The following is a 12,275-nucleotide window of genomic DNA, read 5'->3' as shown; positions in this document are numbered from 1 at the left end:
CCCCCCCCCCCCCCTCGCAACAGACTTACTAGCCAGACCCAGCTGCTCTCCACGCTGCCAGGCTGCACTCCTGGCTGTCTGCGTGCTGCGCTGCAGCTGCACACATGCGCAGGGCATTCATTAGCAGCATTATTGGCCACATCAGCCATAAAAAGCCAATTGCCAATACTGTCAATTTTCCTTATATCGGTGCTGATCTGATATGGGACTGATGTATTGGTGCAACTCTACATGTAAATATCCTTTTAGTGGGAGAGGCTCTCGAGTTGATTGAAATATTGCATAGATGTAAGAGAAGACCTAGGGATACCTCAGTTTTTCTTGCCAATTCATTTGGCCAGTGCAATGTGAAAGGTACTGTTTACGGTACCTGAACTTTGGGACGATGCTTACCTGTCCACATCCCTTTAATGTAACATGATAGTGTGTGCAGTAGCATGATCCCTCGTCCAGTCTTAATAGGCCTATTTTTATGTTGCACGTGGCTCTAGGGAACGATATTCTCACCACAATTTCTGATGCCAGCCAGGCTTCCCGTTCCCACAGGAACAGCAGCACAGCATCAGGACTCTGTCCGCTATTCAGGTGCTGTTTTGCACTCTTGGGTTTCACTGACGCTAGGCACCCTCACAAGCAGTGCTGGGTGCAGAAATAACAGGGTATTTGCTAAAGCTATTGGGCAAGGCATAGCACATCTAGCACAAAGCGGCATTTGGCAGGAATTACCTTAGTTAAGCCTCCTACCCCTTCCCAAGAAGGCTCCATAATGTCCTACTGCTGGAGGCTGCATGGAATAGGATCGCTGGCTCCATGCACGTGCATGCTCCTGCATCTTCCTGTCCAAGTAGCTGTTCTGTTTGATGTCATCTTGTATCTATTTCTGACAGGAAGAAGCCCACGCATGTGACTGTGAACTGTTGGTTCTGTAACCAGGACACAGTGGTGCCGTACGGGAATCGCAACTGCTGGGACTGCCCCAACTGTGAGCAATACAATGGCTTCCAAGAGGTACTGCACTAGTCTTACTTCCTCCAATTTGGCCCTTGTTTTATTCCCTGCTCTGACCGAATAGGGTAGGGTAGGAGCCAGCAATGTTCTCAGACCTCAGGCTGGAACAGCCTGGCCCCAATCAATTGCAAGCCAAGTGACTTCAGCAGGGCAGGGTGGGGAGGTAGAGGACACCTGGCTCTGATTTATCACCTAAGCACTTTCTGCCTTTGCTTCCTGGCAGAATGGAGACTACAACAAGCCCATCCCTGCCCAGTACATGGAGCACCTGAACCATGTTGTGTCAGGCGCGACCACCTTCTGCGACCCCACCAAGCCTCAGCAGTGGGTGAGCAGCCAGCTCTTGCTGTGTAAGAAATGCAACAACCACCAGACCATGAAGATCAGGCAGCTGGCATCCTTCTCGCCCCGGGAGGAGGTAGGTGTTGGTTTGGGTAGATTCCCCTGTTCTTTGTGGGACATGGGGACTGGTCCCTGGTTCGGACCATGAACACGTCTGGCATTCTAGCTCTTTTTCAGTAGGTGGAGGGTGGCCTTTAATCCTGATAAGGTTTTGATAAGCTCTGGACAGCTGTAAGATGATTGAAATACCAAGACCCCATCTGTCGGCTCTCCCACCCCCTCTTGCGTCTCCAAGGCGTGACATGTGCCGTGGCTCTGAAGGGCTTATTCTCTATTGATTTAGATCCTCAAGGGCAGCATTCAGCATGTCCACTGTAGCGGTCTCTAAATCGCCATCCTGCTGTCCTTGTCCTGGATTCCTTCATGGATTACACCTGCTGGGCAGCAGAGCTGTTTCTTGCCTCGTCCCTGCCCTGCAGGTAACTTGTCCCCCGTTGGCTCAAAGCAGGAGCACAGCTGCCAGTGCCTCTGCATGAAGTGCCTGCCCCAGTTATTTGGGATGCCATGACAACTGGGTGATGATGCAGACAGGGAGTTTTCGCTCTGCCCCACATACACAAAGAGCTTTTTGTCCAAGGCCTTGAAAAAACTGAACTCTGATGGCAGAGTCCCGGATGAACAGTCAAACAGGTCCCCCTTGAGGTGGAAAGCAGTGAGCAAGACATTCCTTGGAAAGCACCATTTTTCGCATCCTGTATTAGGAGGGATCCTGTCTGCTGTGGCAGCTTAAAGTGAACTTGACCCACTCTGAACCTTCATCTCCTTCATATTCCGAGCCCAGAGATGGGAGAACCTGGTCGCTTCCCTGGAGACTGTCTCTCCAAGTGCAGCATTGTTTTCTATTCTACATTTTCTGGAGTATCTGCTTGCTTCTTGGCCTCTTGTGGGCTAAGATCAAGTGAAGTGACCCAGACTGTTGTGCTTCTGTTGCTACCACAGCACAGTACAGGGGTTCCCTACCAGAACCATTGTTCCTACCCCAGTTAATATAGAAAGGACAGGATGCTTGTAACCCACTGGCTAAGAATCCCCAACCTCTCTCTTCCTCAACTGAGAGAAGTGAGTATCCTCTATTAATTCTGCCAGCCAAATTCTTTCCATGTACCCCTTGCTTATCCCCCACCTTGGCATTCTCATCCTACCAGTGTTGGAGCCTGGCAGCCTCTCCCCTCGCCTTCAGCAGTCGTTTAGCTGACCTGCACATACTCCTCCTCTTTAATCCTTCTTCGAGTCAATCCCTTTGGCCTCCTCATTAGTTCTGCAGCTCTTTGAACTTGCTGTTTAATACTTGTGCTTCCACAGCCTTCTGTGCAGGGCTTCACCGATCACGTGGTTTCCCTGCAGAATAGGGAAGGGAGAAGGAAATCATCCCTCAGCCTGCCAGAGGGCAAAATGCTGCATCTGCCTAACCATGCAGCAGCACAGTGCAACTAGCCAGAGCGGGAATGCAGAACAATTGCAGGTCTGATTGGAATTGGCAGGGGGAATTCGAGGGGGAAAGAGTTGAATTGCCCATATTACAGTATGGCCCAGAAACCAGAGCCAATACCCTCACCTGTTCAACACACATCACTCTGGGATCAAAATCATACTCGGGACTTAAGCATTTAGACTCATAGGAAAAACAGCACTGTACCAGCACAAAACCAAAATCTCTGAGGGAAAAGTTCTGCCTGCATCTCCTTCAGAGGCTTCCCATTTGGGTACTGAGCGTGCTTCTTGCTGCTTCGCTTGTGGGATGCATTGGGTAGAACAACTCTGTGGCAGCCCTCAAGCCTGGTGTTCTGTTCGATGGGGCCTCAGTTGAACTGCTGTCATCATGGCACCGAGGTTAGATAAAAATATCATCCAGCTTATTCTTCTCCTAGGAGCATTTGGCTCATCTCCATGCCTTTGTATGGCAATGAGGGGTCAGCCTTTAGAGCTGCTCTTATCTTTGCTGCTGAGTGACTTCAGAGGAATCTACCTTAGTGCTCCTTTTGCTGCATATGGAGGGTGGTACAAAGATGGGTAAAGGGCTTTCTCCTTGTTATAACTCCATCCCTGTGAAGTGTCTCATTCTCAACCTCTTCCATGCCTTGGCTTTACCCCAGATTACAACGGAGATGCCAAGCTGGAGGATTGTTTTTGCTGGGAGGCAGGAGTGCTTGAATTTAGCCTTTTTCATGTAATTGGGACTTGCTTAATCAGCATGTCTGCTAGGGAGCTGATTTAAACTCATTGTTCATCCTGAGTAAGGATGCCTTTGGGGGGCTTCTTAGTGCTTGGATTTGTCTTGTGGTTCTGTCCACACACTCCTGAAACAGCAGCCATTGCTACGTTGGTAGCCGAGATATCTGTCTCGCCCTGTCTGTTAACTTGCTGCTTTTGCACCAGCTATGCTCCTTGGGTCTGCATGTGAAATGGCTCTATCCTTACACAGTGCTTCCTCCCAAAATAACAGGGCGGCGGCGGCGGCTGCTGCTGCTGTTGCTGCTGCTGTGCATCTTGTCAGACACCTGGATTTACCCAGGTGGAAGTGAAAGCTTTCCCAAGGAAGACTGTGGAGCCCTCAGGGCAGTTTTGTTGCACTTCTCAGCCTTGAAAGCACACAGGCAACAGAAGCATGGTCACCCCCCTTTACCATTGAGCAGTGGGGTGAGTGGCCGATCTAGGGTGAAACTGCACTGGTGGGAGAAGCAGAGATGGGATATAGATCTGTTATCTCCCATGCTGATTCCCTGTCTCGTGGGTAGCGTTGCCTCCTGCTTGGAGAAAGGCCTGGATCTTTCATTTTCCCCAAGTGCTCTGGACCACCCCACTGCTTTCTTCACCCCCCATCCCCCCTCCGTTCTACCTTTTTTTTGTTTTTCCTAATTTCTGCCTATTTACATTCTCATTGACATCCTGTCATACTTTTAGCTTCTCTCTTTCCTTGGAGTCCCAGACCAGCAGAGACTTCCTATGCCTGAAGAAGGGTGATTTGCACCCAAAAGCTTGCTAAGAACTTTTTTCCAACGATTCAGTTCATCTAATACAAGATGTACAAAAAACTAGAACTCTTAGTTCCAAAATGATACCTTTTATTAGACCAACTGGGACCAAGTTGGTTTTAGACCAAGTATACCCCTATTGGTATCTTCTTGGTATTACCTATTGGTAATACTTGGTGTTAGACCAAGTACACCCGTGATAAAAGATATCATCTACTTGAAGAACCTTGCGTGCTTATGTCCTTAGACCAACACCGCTATAACCAAAAACCCTGGACCACCAGGAACTCTATCCCGTGCTGCCCAATGCCCAAGCCTTTGCAGCAGTGCCTGCGAGGGGGAGCACCCTGGATCAAGCTCCAGCCGGAGTAGGGGTAGCAGAAGGCTGTGGGTGTTGCCCCGTATTCCCAGCTCTGACCTTGGCTGCCATTTGTATTGTGCCATTTTGCCTTTGTACTAGAAGAGGGAGAGCTCATCTCCTGGGCAGGCCTGGCCTGGTGTGGGGATAAATGCCAACCCCAGCCTGACCACTCTGAATTGCAGCAGCCTCCCTGCTCTGCAAATGAGGAGCACTACACCTTATGGACTTCACACCTGTGTGTAGGAGAGCTCCAGTAAGATCTATAGGCAATGGTAGGAGCAAGGAACAAAGCTGAGGCAGAACCAGAGCTCGGGAGCTGCCTTGGGCCTGGGGTGCTTTGTGCAGTTGTTTTTGAATCATCCTTAAAGCTGAGGCTATGGCTGGTCAAGCAGCCTGCCCTGCCCTGGCTGGGAGTACCAGCTTACTGGGGTGCCCAGTGCTGTACTCTGAACCATTTGGGGAGAAATGTACTCCCTCTCTTGGGCCTCTGGAAAGACAACTGGCCCCAAACTGGCTCTTACCTAATCCCCTGCTTCTCTGCTCTTCTTCCCTCCCAGTTTCTCAGGCTGCTTGAACAAAGGTGCTCATGTCCCCAAGACTTCCTGGGCATTAGTGTGGTGTGCTGGTTGACCCTGAACAAGGCACTTAACCTCTGCTATTCCTGTTTTTCCTCCCTACCCTGAAAACCTGCCCAGAGAGTATCCCTTGCACCTGGGAAGCTTTCCTCCCACAGGCAGGAGGGAGTGCTCAGGTGCCTCCACTTGCTCAACACCAAGTGGAGGATTTGTGGGGGGAAGCAACAGGGTAAAACTCCCGTTGCTCTCTCCCTGAGCTATAAGGGTAAGACAGAACCCCACCCTGCAGGACCCATTAAAATCTTCAAGGGGAGCATGAGGACATGTGCTGTGGCCCTCCCCATCCTGGCTTCCCTTCATCAGGACAGGAGAAATGTTTGGCAGGCAGTGGTTCTTTCAACATGGGTCAGGGCAAGGGTCCCGGCACAGCCTGGGAGCGGAGATGGTGCTGAAAGCGCCCTGGGAACCACTGTGATGAATGATGTGTCCGCCCCAGTGATGGTGATAAATGCGGCCTCCTCGTGGGCATTTTTGATTAAACGATGATTAATTGCGCTGATGCAAGCCAGGCATTCGTACTGGTGGCGGCTTCTGAGTAGAGCCAGGGTTGGGGAAGAGGCTATTTGTTGCTCTCTGGGGATGGGGGCCTGAGCAGGTGATTACCTGCTAGGGCCCTGCTGTCAGATTTGGGGAATACCTCATCCACCCCAGGTGTAACAGCAGAGATCGATCCTCCATTTTAGCTGCAGCATCAGTGTGTCCTTGGATGCTGTAGTGGAGAGACCTTTCCTGTGGATTGTGTGTCTTGTTCCCAGCTGAGCCAGGACTCGGGCCTGGTGCCAGGGTGCTGTTAGAGCACAGCATCTGTATGGGTAGCAGGCATGTTAAGCTTCATCTGCTCCCTGTCCTCTCCCAAGGGTAAATATGATGACGAGATTGAGGTGTATAAGCACCATCTGGAGCAGACCTACAAGCTGTGCCGCCCGTGCCAGGCCGCTGTGGAATACTACATTAAACACCAGAACCGACAGCTCCGGGCACTGCTGCTCAGCCACCACTTCAAGCGCCGTGACTCTGACAAGGCCTTTGCTCAGGTACGTGGCAGAAGGTGGGTGGCAGGTGGAGGAGAGTGGCCAGCGGTGCCTTGCCAAATATACAGCCCCAGGATCAGGTGGGGTAGGAGGAGGGTGTCAGCACTGGGAGCTGTGATGGGATGGGGTTTTGAGCCCTGGAATGCCAGGGCTGGAGGAGAAACATCACTCCTGGCTGAGCCTGGGCATGGGTCAAGCACGTGGTCTTGAGTTGACTTGGTAGAATTCCCCCTTTGCCTGCAAAAGGCTGAGAGAGAGTAACCTTGTTTGTGCCAGGCAAGGGGCTGAAACCAGGCTGTGCCCTCAAGGCCTCTTGACCCTTTTATTATTGGCACCACTTTGAAGGGCATCACCAAATGCTGGGAGGGGGGCACCCTGAGAAGAGCAGGGAGGATAGAGGTGAGGAGTGGGAAGGAATGATAGGAAGAGGGACATGTGAAGATGGGAGGGTTCGGGGAAACGAGAGCAGAGTGAAGAGGGGGTAGATGCGATGAAGTTGGATTTCACCTTCTAGAATCCCCTGCCAATCCCCCCCCACTCCTCAGTTCAGCCACCACTTGCTGTTGCAGTCCTGTACAGTATAGCAAAGATGCTTGGCTCTCCCCCAGGTCAGGTCAGTGTAGACCTGTCTGGCAAACTCGCTTCACAGGTGCCACCTACCTCATTCTGTTGGTAACCAAAGGGCACTATCCTTCGTCTTTTTGCAGACCTTTTGCTCATCGTCTTCCTCCACACCTGTGACCACCCCTGCTCAGGTGATAGTCTTACGGTTCCTGGCCTTCCTCAGCTGTATGTTCCTTGTCCTGCTGGCCTTGTATGGGCCAGGCGACCCCTTTTCCCAACAAATTGCACCCCCTACTCCTATCTCTTCTGGCCCGATGGCCATTGGGAACATGACTGGAGGGAGCCCAGCAGCAGCCTCGGACAACAGCACCCTTCTGGAGGTCACAGGGTGGTGGGAGCTGCTTCACCTGCTTCCAGAGCAGATGATGGAGAACTTGAGTGTTGCTTGGAGGTACGGGAGGAACCATCAGATGGCAGTTGTCGTCCTTGGGCTGCTCACCTGCCTGTTAGCCATGCTCCTGGCTGGACGGATCAGGTGAGCACACCTCAGCGTTTCGGGTTCCATCAGAAGACCTCTTGAGATCCAGATGGGTGCTGATTTTTCTTTTTATAGTGGCCCCATTCTGCTGTGATCTCATGCTTTGTGGCTTAGCAGAAAGCTAGGAATGCAGCCTTCCACTTGTATTACTGGCTGTCCACCCAGCCAGCTGAGTTGAGAACTGAGCTCTATTCTGGCTCCACCGTGGGCTTTTTGTCAGCCTCGATCCCAGTTTCTTCCCCTGTACAAAAGGGGATGATGAGAGACCCACTTTTCTGATGATTAGTGCTAGAAAGTGTTCCTGTTCTGTGGGTTAGCGGTGGCTGCTTCAGGTGAGGTCTCCCATGTGCTCAGTTTGTGGGAGAGGATTCCCAGTGTGCTAATGAGGGTGCAAAGGGCCCTCTTTAGGGTAAAGACTTGTGAGACAAAGGGGAACGACCTAGGTAATCCTAATGGAACCATGGCCTGAACTCTTAGGAGCAAACAAACCTCTTTGTAGGCTGGTGAACTACAGGAAGGCAAAGTGGCTGGGACAGTAACATGCTGGAGCTGTGCTTGTCTCTGTTCTGGGTGACCTGGTTAGTAGGTGGCTTGGCTCTTATGTGCTGCCTTGTTTCAGGCTCCGGAGAATCGATGCCTTTGCTTCGGTCCTGTGGTTCCTGCTGATGGGCCTGCACGTGGTGGAGAAGTACCTGAAGACGGATGTACCCACCTGGCTGGACACGGCTAAATTCGGCACCACGTCCCTGTGCTGCCTGGTGGGCTTCACTGCAGCGGTGGCCACACGGAAATCAACAGGCCAGCGGAGATACCGGCCCCGAAGGTCAGAGCCAGAGCAGTGACGCTGGGGGAAGGAGGAAAAAGCCTTGTGAACTCTGTGCGACTGGTGCTTCTGTCTCCTCTTTTTATTTCCCTCCTTTTATTTTCTTTTCCTTTCCTTTTTTTCTTTTTCCCTCTTTTTTTTCCCTAGAAATACAGTGAAGATCTTTCCTCCTTTTTTCCGCTCTCACTTCCTACCGAGCCAGCTGCTTGTAGCATTTCTGCCACTGGCACTAGCTGAGGAAGCTGCTCCTACTGCCTCCGTCTTCCCTCTTCCTGAAACCTGCATCAGTGGTGCAGAAAATCCAGCCCCCAAAACCAAATCTTCCAACAGCTGCTTCACAGACTGCTCCATAAACACAGCCTCATCCCCATTCAGCTCCTCCAGCCAAAGAGATTGAGTGCTGCTGTCCTCCCAGCTCTGCTCACTGCGCGTCCATCTAGCTAGTCACAGCGGGATCCTCTGCCCTCCTCTTTCCAGTGGCAGTGCCATGTTCAGTGTCCTGATGGCACCAGGCGTTTTTGCCTCACGCTGATGGGAATGTGCTTCTGGATTCCAGCTCGTTTTCCTGCCTCTGCATGGCTGATCCCAAATAGAACGTGGTGGGAGGGGAAACAGAAGCAATTGTTAAATAACCTAGTTCCACTCACCCTCCATTGCATAGCTTTACTTATCATCATGCCCTTTGCTCTGCAGTTGTGCAGTAGCTGTTACCCCGAATAGGAAGAGCTCCTTAGGTGCTTTTACTGGAACTATTAATCATTTTAGAGGTGCTTTAGAATTTTTTATATATATAATATTTTTTTTTTTTTTTAGCTCAGGTAGTTCAATTGGTGCAAAATCTTCAGCTCTTCTAGAGCTGCTGTCCACACTTGCGTGCTTATTTTTTAAAAAAAATCTAAACAGAAATATAGTGAGAAATGCTTCTGCCCTTTCCTCTGCTCCTGTAGCCCTAGGCCTAGTCTACACTACAATTGGGCCTGCAGAGGACCTCACCCAGAGCTTCTCTGTGGCAGCAATGTCATCCTTTCTGCCAGCACTTGCATCACCTCTGCTGAGTGGACTAAGGCTTTTGCTGGCAGGGGGCATGTAAAAACACTCCCACACCTTCTGTTGACTGTAGGCCCTTCAGCAACTGTTGCCTTACACGGGTGCACCGGCTTCTGCGGTGGAGCCCTGTAGAGCAACTGTACTCACGGCGGGGTGAATGCGCCCTGGTAGCTGGGTGATGGTGGCTGCTATCTGCGGGCAGAGGTGAGCCCAGTCTCTGGCCACTGCTGACATCTACATGGTGCTTCACTGAACAGGCTTTCAGCCTTTGTCACCACGTACAGCCTTACTCCAATCCATGTCTTCCTCTGCGTTCAGGGCCTCGGACTGGAGGAGGTACCTGTGTGGGTGGAATTTAGGGTGGCGGAGCTCGATGGGTGGGAAATGAGACTTGGGGTCCATTGTGCTACCCAGGTGCTTGCGCAGGTTTGTGAAGGCATGGCAAGGGAGGCCAGGCTTCTCAAAAAGGGGAGCGTGCAGGATGTAGCTTCCACGTTGTTTCGACAGGTCACTCCATGAAATCGTTGGAGAGCTATTGATTGGGATGGGGGGAAGGGAGGAACTTTCATTTGCTTGGGTGTTTGCAAAATGAGTCTGTTGGAATTTGCAGGTTAGATGTTCCAGGGTCTCCTGCACTGGATGACGTGTAATGCTGCATTTGCTCTCCAGTCTAAGCATAGGCATGGAGTAAGGCAGGTTTTTTTTTAAAAAAGGGATTTGCAACATTCTCTAGGAGCTTCCTCTTATTAAAGTGTTGCTTCTGCTTCTGCCTTTTAGTTACAGAGCAGTGTACGGTGCTGCCATCCTGAGAGTTTGATGCAGATGAAATGATCTTGTACTTGCTGTGAATTTCATTTATTGAGCTCTCTGCCCTGATGCTTGCTAAGTCATTTGAACAGAGTTCCAGCCTGGAAGTATCTGGGTCTCCCACCAAGGCTCTGTGCAAAGCTGTGAGACCAGGGGAGCTGAAGGAAACACTCTCAAATGTTCTTAATTACTTCGATCTTTGCTGTAGTTCTTCTCCCAAGTAGCATTCACCATAATAGCAATAGCATGATAGCGCCCCGTGGGGATCTTTTAGCAGGAAGCCAAGTCCAAGTGAGTCCAGCTTGGAATATAGAGGTGCGTCTACACATACAGTTAGGGCAATGCAATAAACTCCAGCGCAGTTTGCACGAGAGTCAACTGCATGTGTGCCTGGGACCACAGCACGTTGAGCCAGGGTGGAGTAGTCTCGAGCTGACAGGGAGCCCGGAGGATCAGCCCCAGGCTTGAGGTGGCAGCAGCAGAGGGGCCAGCTGGGGTACAAGGGCAGTGATGTGGGGCTAGGCAACAGGCAGCCCCTTCACTTTAGCACCCTCATGCCCCAGCCAGCCCCGTCACTGTCTACACGTGCGTTTTGGCAGAGTAAATTACTCTGCTATAGGATAGTATTGTCCCCAACAGTACTATCCTTTGGTGAAGTTAATTTACTGTATCCTAATACTGGCGCACGTGTGGGCTGTGATGCTTCACTTTGCTGTGGAGCTACTTAGTCAATTCTGCAGTAAAGCGCATGTGTAGATGTACCTTAGAAACAGTTATGTGCCTGTAGCTTAGTTGGCTGTCACATCAGGCCTGAAGCAACATGCAGTGACAGGAAGTAGGTGCACAGACCTACTTACCTTGGGGTCTCTTGCAGAAATATTTCATTGGTGCTTTTGGGTAACATCACTTTCCAGGTGCCTTTTCTTTCTACCATCCAAATGCCCCATAACTCTAGTGCCCGCGAGTGGAGCTCGCCTGAAAACTGTAGATCTTCATGTGCACAAAGCCAGGCTATTCATTTCAATTTTGCCATCATTTTTTCAACCCTCACCTCTAGGGTCACCTGCCAGGTTGACAAACCCAGTTTCTATTACCTGTTCAGTCCCTGCGCTCTCTGACTGCCAATTAGGGGCAACTGGTCTTATTGCAACCATGAAGCTGGAATTCTGAATGAAAGGATTTGTTTTTCAAAGTAACTGCTGTGAAGAGGCACATGGGTTCACTGCAAGTGGTTTTCCCCACATCTTGCTTCCTCCCACCTCTAAAAATAGAATTTAGTGAAAGAAGTCTTATTTCTAATAAATAAAACAGGACAAGGTACCTGTCTGCTCACTCTACCTAGTATTAGACCATTTGTCAACCTTCAGGTCGGTGCCAGTGCTAGTGTGTTCATTTCCAGATAAACTGCTTGGTCTAAAATGGGCAAATCCATCAATTAATGGTAGACATTTACCACTGTAACCGGGTTGGGCAAAAACGTGTGATTAACACATAACTAAATCAAATGCAATACTGGCTTACCCATTCTGCAAATAATGCATTCAAGACTTAAACTCTGTTTAACTGAGTATCTTGTATTTCATTGAATAGCCACCATGTTCTCTTCTCTTTTCCTGGACACCTTCCAGGATCTCCAGGAAAGTCCGTGTGCCAAAAGCCTCAAGTTTTCACCCTACTGCTGCCTTACCTGCTCAGCTTCTCTTTGGTTCTCACCTTGTTAAACATTTACTTTCCATTCTTCCCAGCTTGCTTGTCTCATCTCATGAGGTTGGCTGAAGGTGACCATTTTGGGTCTCAAGTGGAATGCTTTTTTTTAAGCAAGATGCCACGTGAATACTCTCTCCTTTTTATTTTTAATTCTGTTATCCCACAGTTTCAACTAAAGCTGATACCACCACCCAGTTTCAATAGACTTGCCTAGCATCCTTGGTGAGACTCTGGGGGAGGGGGGAAAATCGTTTGTATAAAAAGCAGGTTTTTGGTTTTGTGGGGGGTGTTTCCAGAAGGGTTTAACTACTTTGGCCTGGGATATTTGACTAGAGCCACTGATGTTCAACTCAAGCTTCTGGGATTTTTTTTTTTTTTTT

The 12,275-nt window shown here is 50.2% G+C and overlaps 1 protein-coding gene across 2 annotated transcripts in view; it reads left to right on the top strand.

Annotated features, from left to right (window-relative positions):
* The window catches only part of TMEM201 (transmembrane protein 201), a 60,707-nt gene that overhangs the window by 16,235 nt on the left and 32,197 nt on the right, over nt 1–12,275 (top strand). For both annotated transcript variants that reach the window (XR_002096362.1, XM_019511772.1), the window contains exons 2-6: nt 888–1,008; nt 1,232–1,426; nt 6,236–6,412; nt 7,117–7,508; nt 8,131–8,334. Coding sequence is in view for 1 of the 2 variants with exons in the window: in XM_019511772.1 (XP_019367317.1) it covers nt 888–1,008; nt 1,232–1,426; nt 6,236–6,412; nt 7,117–7,508; nt 8,131–8,334 (1,089 nt within the window). In the remaining variant the exon portion in view is untranslated. The remainder of the gene's footprint in view (nt 1–887; nt 1,009–1,231; nt 1,427–6,235; nt 6,413–7,116; nt 7,509–8,130; nt 8,335–12,275) is intronic.

This window comes from Gavialis gangeticus, unplaced genomic scaffold (assembly GCF_001723915.1).
Source record: "Gavialis gangeticus isolate Ggan-Ray unplaced genomic scaffold, GavGan_comp1, whole genome shotgun sequence".
Taxonomy (NCBI): Eukaryota; Metazoa; Chordata; order Crocodylia; family Gavialidae; genus Gavialis; species Gavialis gangeticus.
This window is presented reverse-complemented; position numbering and strand designations above follow the sequence as displayed.